Here is a 25601-nt window from a genome sequence, read left to right as displayed (position 1 = left end):
GAATGTTGATATACTATCATACAATATTTCAACATAACTTAATCAGTTTTTAACTAACTCAGTGGATGGATTATGTACACCGAAGTGCAATAAAGTTGGCACACCTGTTCAAGGTGTCTCAGTAGATAGACATATGTCTAAATAGCTCCTATCTGATACAGACATTAGCAATGTGAGTTAAACAATGTATATAATGCATATGAGAAAGTACTTACTTTTGGCAGAACAAGGAAGTAAGCATCATATGAGTGGAATCTATTGAATGAATGAAGTTTGGTGCGAATGCATTGGTTTGCTTCTTTGTATCTGGTTTTCTGAAATGAAAATAAGCATTTTTAGTGCTAGAAATATAGCATTAAGACATTATGTTCTAATTTATATGGGAGTGGCTCATGTGTTATGTACGTCATTTTCCCCCACACTCATGAGCTGAGTTTAATTGGTCTGGAACATTCTCAAAGTCACTGTCCTTCATGACCTTGAATTCAATTAGTCATGTTTGGAATGTTCTGGAAATTTAATTAGTATTGTAAGGGAGATATTTTTAGAGCAGTAAATAGCATATCAATAGAAGTTCTAGATTGTTCTTATATTCTCTTTTATAACCACTTGAGTATAAATATGGGACCGGCACAGCTTGCAGTCAGACATTTTGGGATTGTGTCTCTTGCTTGTTACTTCAAGTCTTTGGAAACTCCAGCAGTATTAATTTCAAGACTTTTCACAACCTTCACTGCCACGCTGGATTTATACTGTTGACTTTGTGCAACTTTAAGCCTGCAAGCCAAAGGACTGTTCATTTATCCAATTGACTGTTACAACTCCGAGACTGGAGCTTTGCCGTCCCAGCTGAGATAAGTAGCCTGCACACTTTTACAGTTTGTATTCTATTCCTTGACTTAGCAGTTAGTTTTATTCTTTGTAATAAATTTCATTTTGTATAGAAAATGCTGAGTTCACCTTTTGTCCTTTTTCTCTCACGTAACAAATGTTCCCAGGTCTATTTCAACAAGTTATTTCAAATTTTGAAAACCTGGCATTATATTTCCTATTGTTGTCAGGATCTTGTTTGCTATCAGAACACAGCAAGCTGTTCACTGGGACTTCTCTTGCTAAGGCTATGGTCCTTGGTGGTGGGGGCACCATAGGAACCAGGTATATGTATGTGGTCGAAGCATGGCAGTCTACATGTCAGTGGTAGTATGCACAGAGACAAATTTAAGTGCATGATGCCATTCTTGAAGGCACGTAACTCTAAGATACTATTTGAAACATTAACAATGCAGTAAAGCTGAGTAGTCAAATATTCTTATGGGATAGTCAAAGCTTAGGACGAGTGATGAAGAAAGGTGTCTGGTGTCCAAATATAAGTCCAGTGGCTGTACTGTTTCACTGGACCAGCTGCCCTGAGTTTGAATGAGTGAGACAATGAGTCCAAGAGTGTAGCTTCTATGAACGAAATTTGACAACGGGCTTTGACAAATTTGAAATTTGACAAAGGCTTGATGATGATAAGTGCAGTGTGCAACAATTAGAGGGCCTGCGGTGATTAAATATCGCATAGCAAGATGAGTAAGATGTCTTCATCAGCATAAAGTATGTGGCTTACCGACTGTTGGATCCTGAAGGGGGAGGGGCTGGCTCTATGAACTTACACACTAGATCTGTGTGATCTCTGATCTTTACTTCCTATGTGTAGCTCCTAACCAAATTGATGTATGTATTTGATACCATAGCAGAACATGTTGGGATTAATATATCAGTTCAGTCCAGCTTTCTAAGTTTTCACTATACATTGTCAGTTCACGTATTAAAAACAATTCAACAGTAACGGGTATTTTCCCTTGCTACTACAACCAAAGAACAGACAAAGTTTTTATGTTTGCTACATGTGTTCATGGACTAGAACTTTTCAAGGTCAGGCTGGTAGTTTTTTGCTTGTACCACTGGCCCCATAGACTTGCCAATTGAAGCTTGGCTGGTGATGATTTTTGGATGAGTATAATGCTAGTTTCTCTGTTAGCATGTTAGCAAATGATTTGCTAAGATCACAATGGTTTTACTTTTCCTGCTTGCACAACAGTGCTGTTCATAACATCTATAGTTTTCTTTGTTTGAGCATTGATGGCAAATGCTTATTAAACCTTTGAGTGCTGTACTTGTTCCCACAAAAATTTCAGTGTAACATTTTACCAATTTTTATGAATTTTTCTGTAATCTCTTGATAATTTTGGACCAAGTGGACATCACATTTCATTGGCTACAGTTTGTTATCAACATTTTGACAAAAATCTGAAAAAAATTGACTGGAACATATTTTCTGAATGTGACAAAAGTTGACTTTGTCGCTCAAAGGGTTGAAAAATTAAAAGTACAGGATGTCCATGACATTTACGTCAATGAAGTGTGATTATCTTCTATGATTCAATGAGAAAACAAGCGACCTAGCGGCCGATATAGCTCCGCTGTGTTTATGTAGAGAATAACTATTTTTGACACATGTTGATGAAGAAGGGTGGAAATCTTTGATAGCTCGATGCAGTGGCCAGAAAAAAGTGGCTAAAATAAGCTGCAAAAATACGCAATTGAAGATTTCATCATACTTTGAATGTATCACATAGGATCATCCCTAAGAACATGTCAACCAAAGCTATCTGATGAGTAGTTTTTGAGAATAAATTTTTTGACCAAAAATGGCAACAATTGCCCCCAAAAGTAAAAATTGCAGATTTCATCATAATTTCAAAAGATCAAATTTAGTTCATCTATAGAAACCTGTATACCAAATTTCAAAGCTGTAAGACAAGTACTTTTTGAGAAACGCATTTTTTGACCAAAAATAGGAAAAATTGCCCCAAAAATTCAAAATTGCAGATTTCATCATTATTTCAATAAATATCATTTAGTTCATCTATGGAAACCTGTATACCAATTTCAAAGCTATCAGATGAGTAGTTTTGAATATACACATTTTTTGACCAAAAATGGCAAAAATTGCCCCAAAAATACAAAATTACAGATTTCATCAGAAATTCAATATATATTACTTAGCTCATCTGTAGAAACCTGTATACCAAATTTCAAAGCTATCAGACCAGTACTTTTTGAGGAACACATGCTTTGACCAAAAATGGCTAAAATTGCCCCAAAATTACAAAATTGCAGATTTCATCATAATTTCAATAATTATCATTTAGTTCATTTGTAGGAACCTGTACACCAAATTTCACAGCTATCGGATGAGTAGTTTTGGAAATACACATTTTTTGACCAAAACTGGTAAAAATTGCCCAAAATTACAAAATTGTAGATTTCATCATAATTTCAATAACCATCATTAAGTTGATCTGTAGGAACCTGTATACCAAATTTCAAAGCTATCGGATGAGTAGTTTTGGAAATACACATTTTTTGACCAAAAATGGCAAAAATTGCCCCAAAAATACAAAATTACAGATTTCATCAGAAATTCAATACATATACTTAGTTCATCGATAGATACCTGTATACCAAATTTCAAAACTATCAGACCAGTACTTTTGAGAAATAAATTTTTTTACCAAAAATGGCAAAAATTGCCTTAAAAATGCAAATTTGCATATTTCTGCACAATTTGAACAAATCTGAAATAGATCATCCCTAGGGACCTATGTACCAAATATCAAAGCTATCTGACTGGCAGTTTTGAACAAGAAGATTTTTAAAGATTTTTTTACCAGAAATGACAAAAAATTGCTTTAAAAATACAAATATGCAAATTTCGCCACGATTTGTACAAATCTGACTGAAGTCACCCTAAGCAAACTGCATATTAAATTTCAAAGCAATCGGACAAGCGGTTTCAGAGAAGGAGATTTTTTTACCAAAAACACCAAAAAATGCCCGAAAAATACAAATATGCAAATTTCACCACGATTTGAATAAACCGAAGTGAGGTCACCTTAAGTGAACTGCATATAAAATTTCACAGTAATTGGACTTGCGGTTTCAGAGGAGAAGGCAATTGTTGACGGACGACGACGACGACGACGGAAAATCAACCTATTTGATAAGCTCCGCGTCGCTGACAGCGGAGCTAAAAAGAAGGACATACTCCAAAGAATCAACAGCTTGTGATATCTTCCCTTGTTTATCCTTGGTTCCGTAAGAAATTGCACTTGACCTTCTTCTCTGGTAGGACTGTATGATGGGAAGACCCAATGGAGTCACCCACTCCATTGGTCTCCCTGCTTTGCAGACTGCCTTACAGCTTGCTGTGAACCAATCCTGAAATCAATATGAATCAACTGAAAACATAATACACAATCTGATTCATTCTCAACAGCAATTTCAAGTATCAATGATCTAGACAAATTTATCACACCCAGCCTCCATTTTTGGTCAAACACAAACTCTTTGAAGAATGAAAATGAAAAAAGGACCATATTACCAGGTCTAATAAGCTATGTATTCAGCAATTGTGTGATCAGATAAATTTGGAACAGAGAAATAAAATACTGTAAAATGTTCAATGTTGGATAAAAAACTTAATCCTTTTAGTTTGCGGGGAATTTTTTTTTTTTTGGGGGGGGAATTTGACCAAAAATGTTTCTATCCACTTAATTGATTTAAGGTAAACATTCAAAGACTGAGCGCATTGTGACAAATCATTAATATGTACAAGATAAATAACAGGGGGTCAATTATGGACCCCTGAGGTACATAGGATAAAACTGGACTCCATTTTGAATAATTTTCCTCAACAACAGTTCTCTGAGAGTGATCAGACAAATATGAATAGAGCCACTGAATACAATGTCTGGTGAAACCGAAGGAAGAGATTTTATGAATTAGTAATTTATGTGATATTGAATCAAAGGCTTTGCTGAAGTCAAAATAAATTGAATCAGATAGTAATTTGTTGTTGAATACAGTTGAAATATAATCTGTATCAGTGACAAGATTAGTCTCAACGCTCCTCCCAAGAACAAAACCATGTTGATCATTGGGAATAACATTTACACAACATGAATATACAAACTTTTAACAACTTCTCAAAAACCTTACTGAATAAAGGTAATAGTGAAATGTAATAGTGAAACAGGCCTGTAATTTTTTATATCCTGCTTGTTTCCCTTTTTAAAAATTGGTACCACATTACTACGTTTAAAAAACGTTGGAAAAATTCCAGATCTGAGAGAATTATTAAAACTATAAATCAGAGGAAATACTAGTTTCTCTGCACATTGTTTTAGAATAACACCTGATATTTTATCAAATCCACATGCTTTGTTGACATCAGAAGAAAGTAACAATGTCAATACATCATCATAACATGCATTAATATTACTGAGGATGTCATTTTTAACTGGAATTATGTCAGGTAGGTGTGGAACATCACATTTGCTAAAAACGGATTCAAAAAATGCATTGAAACCTTCAGCAATTAAACTGGTGAGTCATACACAGAGTGTTTCATTAACTTTGGAATAGAGCTAGATTTTGATTTAGTAGCGACAAACCCCCAGAAGCATTTGGGATTGTGCTGTGTGAATGATTCAATCTCACCTATGTACTCGCAAGATTTGATGTGTTTGAGTTTTTTGAATTCTGGCTGCAGTTTGGAATATTTCATAGTCTACTGGATTTCCAAACTTTTTAAATCTATGATGGATATCTGACTTCATTTTAAGCAGAGCAATAAGATCCGCATCAAACCATGGATGATATCTGCGCCCTCTAAGCTTTATTTTAGGAACATCATCTATTGCACGATACAAAATGTCATAAAAACATTTAACACATTGGTCAAGGTCTTCAACGTCCAGCATTGTTGACCATTGTATGCATGACAACAGTTACTTATGATTCAAGTGCCGTTCAATAGTCATGCATAAATTACCATAAATTAAGCATGTGTGGCAGAAATTCTGGTTGCTTGAGTAGAAGTCCCTCCCCTAGTATAACCACAGATTTGTGTTGCAGAACTAGGCTGTTATACCCGAATGTATATGATATAAACAAACATAATTGAGCACTTATAATACAAAATGCAAAACAATGAATAATGAGTCTAAAGTTTCTAAGGATTACCTGTATCTCTCTTGTTTTCGTAAACATTTCTCTAAGACTTTGAAAAACTTTAGATACCAGGTATCCTGCTGCTTCCCATTGATATTCCTCCGGAAAATTGGGCAAGTCCTTCAGTTGCTTTAAAATTTGTCGATGTCCACCAAATCTTGTCACTCCATAAACCACTGTCATCACTGTCTGTTTTACAACCTTCAACGACAAGACAACAGATCACATGATTAACATTGCAACAAAAATATCAAGTGAGATATATACATGTTGATGCATATAGTGGAGTTCTAACTAGAGTTAAAATATTTAGTCCACATGCATAGCTCTGTCTACTTTGCACAGGGAAATTCTCTTTGAAGAAACAGCAGTTGAAATAAGACCCCTGTAATTCCAGGATCTCTACCACAGTAAACTTTCTACTGATCTTATATTTTGGAAAAAATTGGAAAGAGCATGCTCTATGGAATAACAGTCAGGGATATCCTCACTCTCTTTGACAGATTAGCTATTTACTGTACTTTATGTTTGATAACATTTGGTTTTATTTTGTCAATTTTCCATGGAGTATGCAAATATTGTCAGAGAAACAATTGTGCAAAGTCTTGACCTAGCATGATAAATACTGTTTGTATTCATTGAAAACTGATTAGATCAGGAAAAGATGTTTACATACTTTACAGAAGCATATATTGTTCCAAAAGGGAAGAAATAATTCAAGTAATGGTTGTAAACCTCAGTTGGTCAGTGATGCTGATTCTGATCAATCAAGCATCACAGACCACAAGGTTTACAACCAATGCTTCCATTATTTCTTCCCCTGTGGAACAATATATGTTTCTGTTAAGGTTCCAAGACAAGAAATTGACCTTTTTAATCTAACAATTCTCTGGTGGTTAATTAGTTCGGAACCCCCGTAAATTATACATTTTCTAAAAGCCAAGATATAAGGGAACATTTCGGTAACTACAGTGTTACCATTCTTTACATAACTATCACGTGACAGGTAATTTGCATAACCTTTAAAAAATCGGTTTTCCCTATGTTTTGTCTCAATACGTCAAAATATCTGACTCAAACTTGCTGGAATGCAAGCTGTCACAACGCTCTTTCAAAGTATGTCTCAGATTTTCTATATCTTGCTTAGTTTTTTTTAAGTACAATTTTAAAGAAATTAACTAGGGTTAAATATACCCGCTCTGGAAGTTTTTCTGGCATAAAAATTGTTTAAGAAGGTTTAAAAAAATTCTGAAATACACTTTGGAAGATCCTTAGGACAGCTTGCACTCACACAAATTTCAGCCACATATCTCAAAGCATTGAAACAAAACATAGGGAAAAGTGATTTTTGAAAGGTTATGCAAATTACTTGTCACGTGATAGTTATGTAAACAATGGTGATACTATGGTAACAAAAATGTCCCCTTATATCTAGGCTTTTGGAAAATATTTAATTTACGGGGGTTCTGAGCTTATTAACCATTAGAGAATCGTTAGCTTAAAAGGGTCAATTTCTTGTCTTGGAACCTTAAACATACAAACATCTTTTCCTAATCTAATCAGTTTTCAAACTGAATAATCAGTGTCACTTAATATAGGAGTCTAGAATATATACATGTACCTTTCTTTCTACAAAACCTTCCAAAACTTGAGCTATTTTAATTCCATTTTCAGCATCTTCCTTCCTTGCCTCTTCAACCTGTTCATCAGAAAATTATTTGCTGAATTAATAATAACTTAGAACTAACTTTACTGATTCACAATATTGGAGTATACATAGATCAACTTCAGACAACCCATGCTATAGACACGATTAAACATTACATTAACATGTGAAGTTACTAGTTTTTATGCTGTTATCTGCCATAAAACAAAATTATCTAAAAACATTTCCAACAAAATTTAGTCCTAAGCTGGTGGGCTTCATTTTGGCTAGATGTGATATAAGCCATGCACAATCTGCTTCAAATGATGAAATCAACTTTATAAATATGTTGTTTTCATAAATGGTAAATTTTTGGATTAAAGGAGAGCAAAGTTGTTGATAAAAGTTCAGCTCAAATATTTAATGCATTAGCCTCTATTTCTTGTGTTGTCATTCTACTATTACTAAATGTTTAACACTTCAAAGTTTATTACTCAAGCAGTTGTGTTTTTAGTGCAAAATATGGAAAACTTTCACCATGTGTAGAATATATAATTGACAGGCAGTGCTGTTCATCTTTCTGCGGTATAAAACAGTACAGTTATTCCTTTTGGAATCAGCAAATTTTGATGTTGTTCATGATGTATGAGTGTTGATTCATCACTCTATAGTACGCCATGTTAACTTGAAGAGAGATATAGCTACTGTTGATAATAATATTGAACATATAGTCTGGAAATGTGTTAAGTATTTTCTACCATGTTGTTGCTCAAAATTACTGACAGCATAAAGTATCTTTTCATTCAAACCTAACAAAAATCTGAAAATCATTTGAAAATCGTTTTCAATTTAAAATTGCAAAAATATGGTAGCAAGTAGGTGTTGATGACAGATTACCACTTGTTAACGTGTACTTTGATTACAAGTCCGTGGAGATGATAAAGTCCTGTTCATTAATTGGGTCTCTGACTAAGAATGGGTTCCAGGGTAGTGAAAACGTAAAACCAATGTGGGCTGCTACCCTAATTACCAAAGGTCATTAAATAAGTCAATTACTAATTAATCAACAGGATGTTGCCAAACATTTTTGCATTCTATTATAACGCTGGCAGATTACCACATGTACCACATTTCATAAATGATACCTCTAAGTGTCAATGAATTGTATTACAGCTCTGCTGTGACACTCACAATCAGAGGATGGTGAAATAATCACAATCATACCAATCCATAATCAATAATGGTGAGTTCGAGACCCGATAGGTCCAGAGTAATAGACTCGCTGTTGGAGGACAGTGAGTTCAAAACTCTAGCACGGTGTTGTGTCCCTGAGCAAAGCACTTTACTCCCCAGTGTTCCAGTCCATTGGGGTTACTGGGTTATGTGTACCTCATCCTGTACTTGGACTAACGTCCATTAGATGATGGACTGATTAAAAAATTTAAAAAAATTTAAAAAAATTAAAATTAAAAAATGGCTGTCACATGGCCATATTGGATCAGATCACAAAACAAATCGATATGACCATGTATGACATAGGGAGTAATCTTTGTACCAAGTAAGAATGAAATCGCTCCAGGCATCTCTGTTACCGATGAAATGAGGTATGTAAAGGTACCAGAAATCAACAAGTGCGGGGCAAAAGTAAGGACTCTCACAATCGAAGTGCGAGCAAATGTGAGGGCTTGAAGTGAGGGCCCTCACATGATCACCTCACCAAGTTCCGTCTCTTCCCACATCATCAGAGTGCATATTGTCTCTATCATAGCATGGAGACAGCACTGCTACATGAACATAACGACCATCATATGTGCACTAAACAAGAAAATGGACGTTGTTCTCATCATGTTGGATGTGTCAGCTGCGTTTGACACCATAGACCACGAAATCCTACTTCAGAGGCTTGAATCTTGTTTTGGCATTACAGGGAACAGCCTTATCTTGGTTTGGCTCATACCTAGACAATCGGACACAATCTGTTCCAGCTAGGAGTGCGTCGTCCTCTAGCTCTTATCTGAAATATGGTGTTCCTCAGGGATCGGTGTTGGGACCACTTCTTTTTATGCTGTACATAGCACCTTTAGAGGACATCATCATGGAACACTGCCTTGAATGCATACGTACGCTGATGACAGTCAAGTGTATGTCATTTGCAACACACCGGCTGATGTGCGCTCTTGTCTCAAACATTGCATTAGCAACATTCGGATCTGGATGAAGTCAAACATGCTGATATTAAATGACAACAAGACAGAGGTTATCCAATTCTCATCAAGACTCAAGTCGGACGTGTCGATGATGGTCAATCTCAGGATTGGCAACTTTGACATCACACCCTCCACCTCTGTGTGGAATCTTGGTGTAAGGCTGAACAGAGATGGCTTCATTTCAGACCAAATCAACCAAATATGCACAAATGGGTATTATTCTTTACACCATATCAACAAGAACAGTAAATTACTTAACAGAAGTACCACTGAGACATTGATCCATGCCTTCATTACATCCCGATTGGACTACTGCAATAGTCTCTTGTATGGAGTATCAAAAGAACAGCTTTATTGACTGCAGTCAGTTCAAAATGCTGCTGCATGTCTTGTCAGTAAATCATGCAAATTTGACAATATTACCCATGAAGCTCAAATAAGATTCAGGGTTTTGTTAATCACATTCAAAATTATTAATGGTATTGCACCCATGTACTTGAGCGACTTAATTGAGTTGTATGCTCCCGCAAGATAACTCCAGTCCATCGAAAAGTTATGTTCAGTCCCACCAAAGGGGAAGTATAGTAAGTCCTATGGCCAGAGGGTCTTTTCTGTTCAGTTTCCTTTGGAATTCGTTACCATCAGAGGTTTGCTCTGTAAAAAATGTTGCATGTTTTAAATGTGCTTTGAAGACTTATTTTTTTACTGACTTTTATCAACTGTGATTTTTAGCCATTTTGCTCATTTTACGCTGTTTTTACTTCTCCAAATTTCTTTGTGCTTTTTGTGACTTTATTTTTAAACAATCTTTGTCTCATTTTAGTCATGTATTTTTTTTCTTCAATCATGTATAGCAGGTTGAGATGTATGTGTGGTGCTCTTTAACACTTTCACTGCGTAATTAATTTTTATACGTGCATTCCTGTGCGTAGTTTTCAATGGATATATGGCCTTATAAATATTGATTTGAATGTATGAGCTGTATCTTTGTAATTATACGAGTTTTCGGGACAATTTTCTCAGTGAGTATTGCAATATGACAGAGCATCACAAAAATGAACAAAAGGTCATGTGACACATCTAGCAGGTCACATGATAATGGCGGCCATGTTGGATTTTACAAAAAAATTCAAAAAATGTTGCATTTTTTGTTATTTCAATATATAAATGTATTTTTTTTCAGCGTAACACTTTAAAAATTACTACTTACATTTTATAAACTCAAATTAAGTAAGGGGATCACATACTCTAAAACATATTCCACATAAATGAGGTTAATATGCATATTTATTACAAGTTCATCTTCGAACAACTGGTATCATCTGACATTCAAAAGAGAGATATATTATATATAAGCTTATATAATGGTAGCTAGTCCGATGTGTAATTGTCATTGATAGATTGATGTCGTACAACATCCACAGGATACCCCATCAACATTTGTGACGTCAGTCAACGACCCTTTGTTGCACTTTTCTCTCAGCATGCTCAGCTGGCCTACCTTCCTGTCTTGCTTGCCATCTCTGTCTTTGCTCAACTGGATCGGGAACATATTCAAATTCGGTATTAGAATTGTAATTTGAAATTTGACTTCCGCTATCTCCGTCGAGTTCAGTTTCATGATCAGCGACAATTCCACTATCACTGTCTTGAAAAACATGCTCAAGGGCTTAGTCAGTGTTAAACTGTGCCCGCGTCGCCATTTTTAAATACGTCTGACAGAAAAATAACAACTGATCACACGATCCTTACAAATTATGGTGGAGAAATGACCGAGTATGGCGGCATTTGTTTACAAATTTGGCGCGCATGCTCATTTAGGTTTGACCTCTACTTCGTACGCTATGCTAGGCTTGAGGAAATAGTCAACAAACATGATGTAGATCAGACAAAGCCAACGTATATCGAACGCATATAAACGCATACATTCTTGGCGCGTTTACGCGCCTCCCACAGTCTGGCCGTCGGCGCAGAATGCGCCCTCCCGCTGTGAAAGTGTTAAAGAAGTTTTTAATAATAATAATAATAATAATAATAATAGTCCAAAAGGGAAAACCTGGTATCACTGTACCATTGGTAACTTCATTCACTGGGCGCATGTATGTTTGTTAGAGTTTTGTGTGGAAAGTCTTTATACCTTAGACTATAGCACTGATACATTTGTGCGTTACTGTATGGTATATTGGCTTAGACCAGCCGGGGTAAATATCACTTGGACAGTATGAAAATTTGAATAATCAATGGCGTCAAATGGTCGTTCAGGGAACATGTTTTTGGAATATATGAGTTCTTTGACAAATACCAGAACATTTTTTCAACGTATTCAAGTGTAGTTGCTACATATTAACAGACGTCAGATGCAAGATTCAATGACAATGAACGCCTTGAACATTACAAAAATTACAAGATTCTGGGATCATCTGGTCAGTTGTGTGGCTTTTTTACATACGTATAGACTTATAAAAAAATCCAGCTTTTCTAGGGGACATTCCTGCTTAAGAAATATCCAATTAAAAGGACCCTACATACCATTTATACAGCTACATGTTGGTTAGTTTAAGAACTTGAAAAGTAAATTTTCTATCTTACAATTAGATCCTACCAAGAATATTTACCTTCTGAGCAACACCAGAATAAACATCTTGTGGAACATCAAATGGATGTAAATTGACTTGATGAGCACCAATGACATCTCGACCAAGAGCAGCATAATGTTGTAAGCCATTACAAGAACCATCCTGCAAGATCACAGAATGATTGCATAAAATACTAGAAAGGTGTAGATAATAATTCATTCAATAAAGAATTATGTAAATAATCATAATCTAAATTAAAAGTAGATTCTATTTTCACAAAAATTTCAATGAAGGGGATTTTTCATCAAAAGAACAAAGTGATATTTATTTGGGAAAACAAATATTTTCATTTCTGAAATATGATATCAAAATCATGGAGTGTAAAATTTTCAAAGCAATCCTAATCTTAAAAGTCCATAATACAAGAGATAATTCTTAGAAGTTGAAATATGCAAATGTAATGCTAATTTATCCTAAGCATATCCTTAAAAAGCTAATATTAAATTTCAAAGCTCTAAAATCAATGGCATAAAGTAAAATGTTGACCACAAATATGCACAGGGTCATGACCCGAAGATAATTACAGTAATACACATATTGATCAAACGATTCAGAAGGTTTCCTGTGAAATTGTACATATTATAGCCCAAACATGGGACTATGTGCCCGAGGGTAGGTGACCATTTGCCCGACGTAAGGAGGGCAAATGGTCTCCTGCCCCGAGGGTACATAGTCCCTTCTTTGGGCTATAATGTTTTTATTACATGCCTCTCGTACTCAGTTGGCACCAAAGCTATTTACGTTTATTGGCAAATTATAGTCAAAAGCTTTATTTTCATTTTAGACGAAAAACGGTTAAAAATAGAACGATTTTCATCATCGAATGGCGCATTGATATATTTAAACTACTGTTATGCGGTTTATCAAAATTTTTATGCGAAATTTTCCAAAAACCAGATTTTCTGTGCAAAACATGAAATTTCAAGACTTTTAATTCCAAAAGTTTTCAAGTTGAAAATAGTTCCGGTTCACTTACAGTAAAGTGATGACTATGCGGCCCGCTACGTCATCGGCGAGTTACCATTGAATCCTATGGAGCGCGCGACGTTCGATATACGAGGCATGTAATAATAATGCTTATAACAAGATAGTAAATCAGTTGTAAAAATAATTTACTTCATTACATAGTTTGTATAAATGTAGACTGAAAGATTCAGTCGTGTGTGGGCACTCCGGCACACTGCGACCTACGACCCTTCACTACGACTGAAGGCACACTGTACTTGGCCGCGGCAAACTCAAAAGAAAAAAGTACCACCCACAACTGACATTACAGACTTCTCAAATGTGTAAACCATGGTAGTGTAATTTGAATATTCATCACCTGCGCTACTTACTTACACAATCTTGTCAATAATGAGTGAATGATGTGGGCGGTCTTGTTAGGGCCCTGGGGAAGATAAGCATCTTTACTGAAGCTTACCAGGCTACCCTCGTTAAACAAGGTTTAATAAAAAAAAATAAAATAACCCTACATACTGTCAATTAACTCGTTCCTGTGATATGATTGGTTCCAACAAAATTTTGTGGAGAACAGGATTTCAACAGTGTGCCTTCAGTTGTAGTAAAGGGTCGTAGGTCGCAGTGCAATGGAGTGCCTGCACACGACTGAACCTTTCAGTCAAGCATAAATGTAGATAGATGACATGTTTCTATGATGATCGTCACAAAAACTGAATAAAATTGTATACAAACACATAAAAATATATACATATGCTAATATGGGAGCTAAAAATCAACCTCCCAAAGAATGAAGCAAAAACAGGTCTCGTGGCATGGAACCATCCATTTAGTCTAGGTATTAGAGCGGCAAAGAAGAGTACAGATACACGATAGTTGCACAAAGGTAAGGTCATATTAACCCTTTGAGCACCAAAGTCAATTTTTGTCACCTTAACAAAATATACCCCAGTCATTTTTTTCAGATTTTTGCCAAAATTTTGATAAAAATGTAGCCAATGAAATATGATGTCCATTTGTTCAAAATTATCAAAAAAATTATAGGAAATTGAAAAAAATTGTAAAATGTTACACTAAAATTTTAGTGGGAAAAATTATGGCATTCAGAGGGTTAATCAGTATTTTCTCTGCATGAAATGGACACGTTGTGTCCCCTTCATCAAAATTAGAGGACAGACTTGATATTTTTTCGGGGAGGGGGGCAGTTTTGATGTTGATTTGCCTTCCTCGAAAGCGCTCCCCCAAGATCAATAGGATCGTCATCAAGTTCAGTTGCATCCTCTATCGCATGCAACATGCAGCCAAACTATCATCGACATCATGATGTTTGTCAGCCTGTGATTTGCTCAGCTGCTCTCCATCTTCTGTTAATTTGTCACCCACAGCTTTCCTCGACTCGGAATTTGACGTTCTCTTGGACATGATTTTGCGGTTTAAATTCATGAAAATATGCGGTGATTAAACGAATGCATTTCATTGTAATTGAGATTGTCACTGCAGCGTACATACATAATGCTAAAGCTGGAATTTTCCATAACGCCATCATTGATACAGTGTTTCAAGTTCTGCTTTGAAACATTACCACTATCAAAACATGAACATGAAAATATTGTGCTAGTATCTATGGAGACGGAACCCCAATGAATTACGACGTTGCTGTTTTTTCAGTGCGTACACTCCACGTCATGCACATCACCAAAGTTGAATGACAGGTGCTGTTTTGTCTTTTTCTATGCTATGCTCTTGGGTCTTGCCTAAATTAACGAAACTTTTGAACCAAAAAATATAGCAAGATACTAAAGAGTTCATTGAGTGACCGTGATTGACTATGTGTTATATGAAAAGCAAGTCATGGAAGGATATGACAAGGAGACTATTTATTGAAAGAAAGCAATAGAGGATCACAAAATAATATAGAATGGAAGTTGAAGAGACAGAACTGTAAGTAAACCCAAACTTCTTTGCGGTGTTTTTAATTCTCGGTCCCTCTTCCCCAATAGAAGAGTCCGTTTCTCAAAGAATTCCATTATACAAATTTGGGAGTTTCCTTGAGCAGAAGATTTATCTAACTAATAACATCCTTGGGGACTTTTGCACCAAATTACAAAGCTATCAGACAAGTAGTTTTTGAGAACTTTTCAGGACCAAAAATGGACAAAATTGTCTTAAAACACAAATTTGCATATTTCAGGACAATTTCCACCTATCCTACTATTGTCATCCTTGGACATCTTGTTATGTAGGTCATTTTCCCCCACACTCATGACCTGAGAGTAATTAGTCTAGAACATTCTCAAGGTCACTGTCCTTCACGACCTCACAACCTTGAATTCAATTGGTCATGTTTGGAATGTTCTGGAAATTTAAGTGTAAGAGAGATAATTTTAGAGCAGTAATTAGCATGTCAATAAAAGTTCTAGATTGTTCTTATATGCTCTTATGTAAGCACAGGGGTATAAATAGGGACGTGCACAGCTTGCAGGCAGACTTTTGGGATCGTGTCTCTTGTGTGTTACTTCAAGTCTTTGGAAACTCCAGCAGTATTAATTTCAAGACTGTTCAAGACCTTCACTGCCAACGCTGGATTTATACGGTAGACTTTGTGCAACTTCAAGCCTGCAAGCCTAACAACTGTTCATTCATCCGACTGACTGTTACAACTCTGAGATTGGAGCTTTGCTGTCCCAGCTGAGATAAGAAATCTGTACACTTTTACAGTTTGTATTCTATCCCTTGACTTAGCGATTAGTTTTATTTTCGTAATGAATTTCGTTTTATACGGAAACTGCTGATTTCACGTAACAATCTGTATACCAAATATAAAACCTGTCTGTCCAGCAGTTAAAAAGACAAGATTTTTTATGATTTTTTGACCAAAAATAACGAAAATTGCCCCAAAACAGTAATTTTGTCAATATTTCAACATATTAAAAGGTAACACCCTTGCAAATATCAAACTAAAATTTGAGAGCAATTGGGGTGGCAGTTTTGGAGAATAATTTTTACTTTAAAATTTTAACTTTAAATTTTTTCTTTAGGATGCACCATGGACCAGTGGTTAGGGTAATGGAGTCACTATCAGAGGATGTTAAGTTTGAGATCCGGGTCAAGACATGGTAGGTCCAGAGTAATGGACTCACTGTCAGAGTACAGTGAGTTCAAATTCTACCATGATAGGAAAGTGAGGACAGTGAGTCATGAGTTGGAGGATGGTGAATTCGAGACTCTATCACGGTGTTGTTCCCCCTGAGCAAGGCACTTTGCTCCTCAGTGCTCCATTGGGGGTTAGTGGGTTATGCGTACCTCATCCCGTAATCAGGCAAACGACCGTTGGATGATGGACTGATAAAAAAATGAGGAAATAATTCAGCAAAAATACAACATTCAAGATAAAATCAAGATGAACTTTATATGACATTACTGTCAAGGAAAAGGTCTGTTTTTTCTAGAATGTTATGATTCTGGGGCCATAGTTACTTAATATAGTGACTGCCATTTTGCTTTGCTAGTCATACTCAGGTATCTTGTTGGCTTTTACTCTCTTGTCAAGTATTTTATTCTTTGAAGAATTATTCTGAATAGTTTGAAAAGTTTATTTAAACAACACATTGAAAATCTGTATTAATTACAAAACTGGAAAATGCAAAATGTGACTCTTCCCCAAGGCTAAGTTTGCAAAATCTTACCCTTCCTCAAGGGCAGGTTTGTAAAAATGACCTCCCCTTGCCCTGGTTCTCTGGGCCCTCACCCTCATAATAACTAAAGGATCCCTAGCAAGTGAGTGAAGTGATGTACATTTCTGTACTGACCTGATGGACTGGGAAGTTACTGACATATTTTGCTGGGTCTGGTGATCTTATTGCATTAGCTATTTCCATACAACTTGCCAGTACTTGCCATGGTTCATCAGTTTTCTGCCACCATTTTCTCCCCTACAGAGTTGCAAAACAAGAAAACATTTTGCAGTTGAAGACAATTGTGTAAATTGGACAAGGCATACATTTAACATGTAGGCTATGACTTCCTGTTTTACTCAGATTTCCTGCAACCTTGCTCAGTGGCAGGTTCTAGATCTCACTCGAGACCCTGATATAAAATGTTGGAAAACTACAGTGATCGTAATTGACAAATGAAAGACAACATGTATTTCATGATCAGTAATAGATGAAGGAATTATAAAATATGAAGTGTGAGTGAATGTTATTTATCATTGGCAGTGTTTACTGTTTCTCTGCATGGGAAACCAGGTGTCTGTTAATGTAACCTTGAGGTGTTTACACGGTACGTACGCTAACTTCAGTATAGACAACACAGCAGTTGTTGACTGGCAAGTCTTAACACCAGTCAACGTTTTTGATTTACTGCTTTTTCCTCTTTGATATTAATGATTGACATCCATTTCTGTACAACAGTTCAGGACATCTGGTTAAGCATAGAAAGTGTGAAACACATTCACAGCTCATTCAAAATGTACTGTATTCAAACTTTAAGATTGACAATTTAAAATTCCTATCTTACAACTGACATGTCAACAATTTCATTAAAACACAGAATGAGTTTAAAATATATGTAAAATATAATATATCTATATATATATATATATATATATATATATATATATATATATTATATTTTAAAATATATGTAATATATATATATATATATATATATATATATATATATATATATATAATTTATGTAAACCTTTTTTTTACCGTCGTTGTGCGGAGGGGAGGTCACCCTGTTTTCGAAATTTGGAATAGGGGGTCACCCTGTTTTCGAAATTTGGAATGGGGGGGGGGTTAGCCACTTTTTGACGTCGGCAAAAAATAATCCACGCCCCCCCCCCGGCCGAAGAAACTGACCAGTCCCTAACTCATTATTTCCATCTTTTACCAGAGTTTATTGGTCCAGCGCTATATAGAGGTAATAAACTCACTGCCAGATAATGTGCTAGAAGTCAAATGTTTTTAGCAATTATCACATGAACTGGCCCGAATTTTCACCTGTGTGACGTAGAACAGGACGGATAAGAAATCCGAATTACCCCTGTTGTACGTCATCAACCAGAACTTTTTTCGTGCATTATTGCAGGCGTCGTGACACAAACAGATTTGTTGTGATCGAAAAGGTGACCTGATAAATCCAGACATGGAAACATAGAAGGCATATTTCTCCAACGAAATTTCAAGTCGCTAAAACTATAGCTTTTTCCGAGAATCGAATGGAGATACCGAAGATCGTTTTATTTTAACTCAGTAATGTCGCGGCTCCAGTCGAGTCGTGTAGGCTCAATGTGGACGTCGTACCTTACGATCCCGGTTGGCGATAAAACCGAAACCTACACCTCAACGTAAGTTAAACTGGGGACTAATAAATGAGGACAGTATAATCTTCGGGAAAGCGACATAGGAGGCACAAGCATAAAGTAAATTCTTGCCCGGGATTCTTGCTCGGAATCAAACTTGCAGTGCGGCATAAGGCTGTAGCGAAGACATAAGCTGTCGTCGAGCTGTGTGCAGCGCTGTGGAATCCCATGTACTTTGAAAGTTGACTCAGACAACACTCAAAACAGAGTTTCCGTCAAATAACAAAATTAGTATGTATCCACGGGCTAGATATGTGTCACTGCAAACATCAAAGTCCGTAAGACGAAAATATTGAGGACCGAGATCGGGATTAACCTCGACCAGTTGACACCGGCTGAGACCAGTGACGGCAACGTTGTTGGCACAGACATGCAGAATGAGTGTGTCATCGAACCCCGGCATCGAACGTAATCTTTCACGCTCGCCAAGGTCGTAAACTTGTGTGATATTTTGAAAGCCAAAGCATATCTGAGAATGAGAATTACTGTTTCGATCGTGTTGTTGCATTTACTTCATAAATCTATTTGTAAATACTCTAAGTAACTCTGAATACTATGGCTATATCCGTCGCTAGCACGGTGAAAGCTAGTCTGCCGATGGCCATCTTGCCTTGGCATCGGTACAGCGCGAGACAATGATTGACACGTTCACGTGACCAAATCCGTATGTCTAGTTGGTGGAGATACCATTTGATGTAGCAAATATCAGCTTGATGGGATTTATGAATGAAAGTATCTCCTGGGTGACGGGCCGCTTTACTCTTTAAATGAAAGTAATCCGCGTAAGTAAAACACAAATCGCGACGAAATTCATGCAATTTGTTACGATAATTTTGATCCATCTACGTCAAAAGAAAAATGAGAAGACTGTTCATGTGATAAATATATAATCCCATGGTATTTTTCTCTGTTTGACGTCATCATATACGAGTGTTTTTCGCGGAGCCGTACAACTTCGAGCCGAATGGGATTATATATAAATATTCAACAATGATCTGATAAGATTTATTACCTAATGCACAAATTGATGCTGTAGACAAAGGAGGAAGGGGAACACAAGAGAACATGAAAGGTCTGCATGGACACCAACAACAATTGTTGAAATGAGAGCATTCACTAGAATCTTGGTGCTGTTTGGAATGTGATGGCAGCCTGAAATCCAGCTGTATTGGTCAGACCATTATTACTTTGTCATAATTTTGTCACGAGAATATTTTCCCGTAATTGCTTCAAGCTACTGATGTGATATTTATATACTACAGCACATAGCCACATACACTGGTAACACTGCACTTTATAACACCGATAACAATAGCTGAAAAGCAGGGCAGGATGTTGGAAGTATGAAATGTCATTGAGTTAAATATAACAGCAGATGTACTGATGCCCAGAATGCGAATAGCTGATTATTGGAGGTGTAAACTTTACCAGGGTTGCTTAACCTGTTCACCCCAATTCCCTGTAAACAGGTCCACTACTACTATTGATAACAATAGGATTGGGCCAAACCACGGTGGTGAAAGGGTTAAAGGTCTGGTGAAATGCCAATGTTGCAAAATCACAGAAATACCGTTGATGGTCTATAGAACAGTTATGTTTATTTCTTTTATCGTTTAGCGCGCGATTGTTAAATAGGACAAAAGGAAAATGCAATGTGGGCATTTCCAAAAATCCTCTCCAGTCCACTTTTTTCGGCCTTCCGAAGTTTGCCCGACATCGTATCTTATAACACTGATAACCTTCGTAAGCTCCCCACGGGAGTGAGCTTAACTTCTAGGGTTTCTGCTTGCCTAATTTACTTTGTTCACGCTAATGCTCCCAACACTTGTAATATGCGATAAATGAATAATTGAATGCAGCAAAAATTCTATCAAAACGATGCTCCACACTTGTGAATATATATATATGTAAGTTTTGCCAATTGATAGAAGCAGCTAGCCATCAGGCGGTGGCAAATTGCCACCTTAAAGTGATGTATTCTATAAACCAGTAGACTCTGGCGAAGTCAAGGCACATGAAATACATCACTTTTCTGATGCCAGTGAATACGGATATGGTGTCGCATCATATATTAGACTCATAAATGAAGACGGAAGAATTCACTGCGCCTTCCTTATTGGAAGAGCAAGGGTTGCACCACTGAAGAAAATTACCATCCCACACCTGGAACTGACAGCAGCTACAGTTGCCGTGAGAGTGAACAGAATGTTGGAGGAAGAACTCGACATTAAAAACGACAAGGTATACTTCTGGACAGACAGTACATCAGTGATCAAGTACTGCCCCAATGAAACCTCCCGATTCCACACCTCCATAGACAACCGGATTAACATTATACGTGAAGGTTTGGATACTAAACAGTGGAAGTACTTGACACAAAATCCAACCCAGCAGACGACGCAGCTAGGGGACTGACTCTAGACAAGTTCCTGCAAAACAAAGGATGGCTGCAAGGGCCAGATTTCCTGTTGAAAAGAGAAAGGGAATGGCCTTAGTACACAACAGGACATTTTGTGAGCGCTATGTAATAAAGATCCAGAAGTCAAGCGGGAGACATCCGTGTACAGCACCATACTAGTAGAGCAAGAGTTTGGGGTAGAGAAGATCCCTCTACGCTAATCCAGCATAATGAAACTAAAGAAGATGGTTAGATGGTTTCTGCTAGCAAAGAAAAACCTTCAAGATAAGTGCCACAAAAGAAAACAAAGCGATGAAGACACAAACGCAGATACTATGGAGAAGAGCTGTGAAATAACAATCCCACCTCTTTCACTAGAGAATCTGCAAAGGGCAGAAGATGCCATCATGAAGTATGTGCAACAAAAGCTTTTTCCAGACAAAATGGCACTCCTGCAGCAAAAGAAGCAAGCCAGGAGATACAGCCCATTATTATATAAGCTGGACCCAATTTTGGATATAGGAATAATAATGCCTGGAAAGTGCCTCAGTGTCACCAAACAGCAAGCACCCGATAGTACTGCCTAAAGACTCACCAGTTGATGCAATAGTCTTATACAGCCCTACACCTGGGATCAAAGAAATGTAGCATGCCAATAAATTCCTTAAGACTCAAAATAATAGTTTGTCTGCAACTACTGTGCAATAGTCGTCAACAGCTGATATTCCGTTATGCGTTCCCTCTTAAATAAGACGAAGCAAATATCCGATCTGAGTTTCGCACAATTTATTCGAATATTAGCATGCATTCCAGACAGAGAAAAACAAATTCCCTGTACGTATTGGAACATTTGGAGAAAACTGCACATGTTGGCAATCATGTAAACACGGTCCCTCCACACAACGGTCTGGAAACGCTATTGTCAAAACGTGCCAACGAGGGCATTAGCTGGTAGGATGCGCGTTGCGCTGGCGTTTGCTGTTGATGACGTCACACCGGCTGTAGCGTCCCCTCAAAGAGTGGGTACGGTGGTGTCGTCTTTGACGAAGAAACTAGCTTGAATCGGCCATAAAGTGTACAGCTACTTTGAAATGTCAGTATATTCTCGATAAGCAGTATTTCGTGATGAGGAAAGTGGGTGATCTTTTTTTTCATAATCAATTTTCAGTGCTAAATCTGCGTTTGATTACGCTATTGTGTGTAGATAATTTTCATTGAATCGCATCTTTCATAATGTGTCAGCAGAACGTGAATTTTTGTTCGCTCGACACTGCAAAATTCTGACAGTCTGTTTCATTCTGATATCTGTTCTTGTGATTAAAGTATACGTAAAATTAAACTGACGAACCGAGTTTTTGAATAAAGGTTTATAATGAAACGCAAAGTGATAGTTTATTGTGTAATGCTTTGCTCTGCCATTTACAAAATGGCGTCCACTGACGATGTATGTTTGCTGTATGAAGAATCGAAATATTCATGGTTTTTTGTTTTGTGATTGGTCAAATATAATAATGTGATTGGTCAAAACGCAACCTGCAAGTTTAAATATGAAACCACCGTGGAGGGACCATGACGAAACACAGCCTATGTAACGCATGCGCATCGACCTTTAGTTCATTGCATGTCAGGTAAAAATGGTGTCATTGTTTATGCCAATGATAGACCAAGTTGCGATAATCTCTTTATGCAAATAAACAGTGTAACGGAATCGCAACGCGCATCAGGACAATAGAAATACATTGCGTTTCCCGACCGTTTTGTGGAGGGACCGTGATGTAAAATATGGAAAGCATCATCAACCATGGGCAGATTCATTTTACTCAGTTTAGCATTTGTATATTGGATATTGTGTAATATTTTAAACTGAAACTATCTCAATTTAGAGTCTATATTTATTTTAAAATCTCTTTGCACCCAAACCATTCTGCCTCCAAAAACAATGCCATTTTGCCCAAAACTATCATCAACCACTGCCCTCTTAGTTTTCATCACCAACCTATCAGTAAATCTTGAAAGTGCATGTACACATTTCGAGAAAATGACATCGCGTAAGGCATCAGCTTTTTGTAGTCATGTATTGGAAGACAGCATGTCATAACCAGTACTCTATTGATTTAATGTATGTTATAATACGTTGTTTTACGATGAGTCAGTAGCTAGTATGATACTTTACTTGGAGTGAAGTGGTTTTAGTACGATCTGTTACTTTGGCTGAAGTGTGGTGGTTTTGGTATGAAATGGTTTGGTTTAGTACCGGTATACACCCCACTGCTCTGTGTAGTGAGAACATAACAGTGTATTGTCTGTTATCTGAAACAGCTACGACCATAGCAGAGCTCTGTTTTTGGATTAGCTCATGTGCCAAACAGTGGTAATTGGTATGTGCTACCAGCGGTACATACAATATTGAAACCATGCTTATGTTTAACTTGGAAGTGAATTACCAACTGATGCGAGAAACTGTCAATGAAAGACAAAGTCAAAAACAGAAGAACATAATAATAATTTATATTGACACATACCGTCATTGGATTATCAGCAGAATCAAGTATATCATCTATAATGCTGTCGGCATATTCCTCTCTGTCTTTTAGAGAATTTCTGGAAAGAGAAGATACATCAAAATTTAGTGGAAAATAACATACATGTAGTATCTGAAAACTTTAAAAACATAGCATCCATATAGAAATAACGGATGAGGCTTACCGCGCATTAATTTGGCTTTCCTCTCGCCCACGCCCATAAATAAACGTTAATGGTCAGCAGAGTCTGCTATTTCAATTATATTACATATTATATTATCAACGGACCCCGAAAACTGTCAAAACTTACGAAGATTTCCTGTGCGAACGAGAACAGGGCCCCAGAACCTGTCAGTGAATCATGCGCGCCTCAATAATTCTGCAAATCCAGAGATTTTTTTGAAAAAAGGTCTAAACTTGGCCCACAAATGCTCCATTTTATTTTTTGGTTGATTATGATCTTTGTACAAATCACAATTTTCATTTTAGCCATAAAGTTACTATGTTTACGATATTATTCACATTCACGGGCATAAAAACAAACCATTACTGTGTATTTGTGGGCAGTCACATGGTTCAGCTCGACGGATTAAAACACAGTGGACAGAGCATGGTGATGTAATGACACCTGGCTCAAATTTGGTTCAATTTGGTATGCCAGAGTGAGTGTATATACAACATTTAATAGCTTTTAGGGCCTTTTCTGACCACAAATGGCAAGAATTGTTACAAAAATACAATATTGCATGTTTTGACACAATTTAAACATATTAAACAAAGTTTACCCCTGGTAAGTTTCAAAGCAATCAGACAAGGGATTTCAGAGAAAATGAGTTTTTGACCAAAAATGGGAAAAATTGCCCCTCCCCCAAATATGAAAATTTCACCACATATCTACCAAATCTGACAGAGGTCAACCCTAGAATCATGCATGTGAAGTTTCAAAGCAATCCAATGATAACTTTGGGAGAAAATAATTTTGACCAAAAATGGGAAAAATCGAATATGAAAATTTCACCACGATTTTAACAAATGTGACAGAGGCCAACCCTGGGATCATGCATACCAAGTGTGACAGAGGCCAACCCTGGGATCATGCATACCAAGTTTGACAGAGGCCAACCCTGGGATCATGCATACCAAGTTTGACAGAGGCCAACCCTGGGATCATGCATACCAAGTTTTGAAGGAATGGTACATGCAATTTCAGAAAAGAAGATTTTTGACCGAAAATGGGAAAAATTGTCCGAAAAATACAACTATCAAAATTTCACCACAACTGAACAGTCTAACTTATGTCACCTAAAAAAATCTGCATACCAAGTTTCAATCAAATCTGGCCTGTGGTTACAGAGTTTTAGCAATTTGCAGGATTTTTCCCTTTTTTCACCTCATTAAACGTTTTTGACACTGACATGTTCATTTGAACAAAATCACATCTCCAACCCTTGGTGCACCAGTACACCAAATACTAAGATAGTAGGTGCTGCGGTTTAGGAGTTTTTGATCTTGACAATTAAACATACTCTGTACATACATACATACTATTATGTAGGTTATTTTCCCCACTCATGACCTCAGTTACGGTAGTCTGCATTCTCCTCCATGGCCTTTAATTCAATTAGTCCTGTTTACAACAAGTGAAGATATTTTTAGAACTTATTCTCAAATAAATAGAAATTCTAGATTGTTTTTACATTCTCTAGATTGAATAATTCAGTACAAGTAGGAGACGATACAGTTTTCAGTCAGACTTTTCGGGATCACTTCATTCATGTGTTTACTTTCAAACTACTTGGGACTTC

At 36.8% G+C, this 25601-nt stretch overlaps 1 protein-coding gene across 3 annotated transcripts in view; it reads right to left on the bottom strand.

Annotated features, from left to right (window-relative positions):
* Positions 1-25601, bottom strand: part of LOC139136543 (DNA-directed RNA polymerase, mitochondrial-like) — a 184982-nt gene that overhangs the window by 27633 nt on the left and 131748 nt on the right. For all 3 annotated transcript variants that reach the window (XM_070704267.1, XM_070704265.1, XM_070704266.1), the window contains 7 exons: positions 23797-23875; positions 17318-17440; positions 12528-12650; positions 7682-7759; positions 6073-6261; positions 4094-4266; positions 216-314 (listed from right to left, as the gene is read on the bottom strand). In XM_070704267.1, coding sequence (XP_070560368.1) covers positions 216-314; positions 4094-4266; positions 6073-6261; positions 7682-7759; positions 12528-12650; positions 17318-17440; positions 23797-23875 — 864 coding nt within the window. The remainder of the gene's footprint in view (positions 1-215; positions 315-4093; positions 4267-6072; positions 6262-7681; positions 7760-12527; positions 12651-17317; positions 17441-23796; positions 23876-25601) is intronic.

The sequence above is a fragment of the Ptychodera flava genome, chromosome 7 (genome assembly GCF_041260155.1).
Source record: "Ptychodera flava strain L36383 chromosome 7, AS_Pfla_20210202, whole genome shotgun sequence".
Classification (NCBI taxonomy): Eukaryota; Metazoa; Hemichordata; class Enteropneusta; family Ptychoderidae; genus Ptychodera; species Ptychodera flava.
This window is presented reverse-complemented; position numbering and strand designations above follow the sequence as displayed.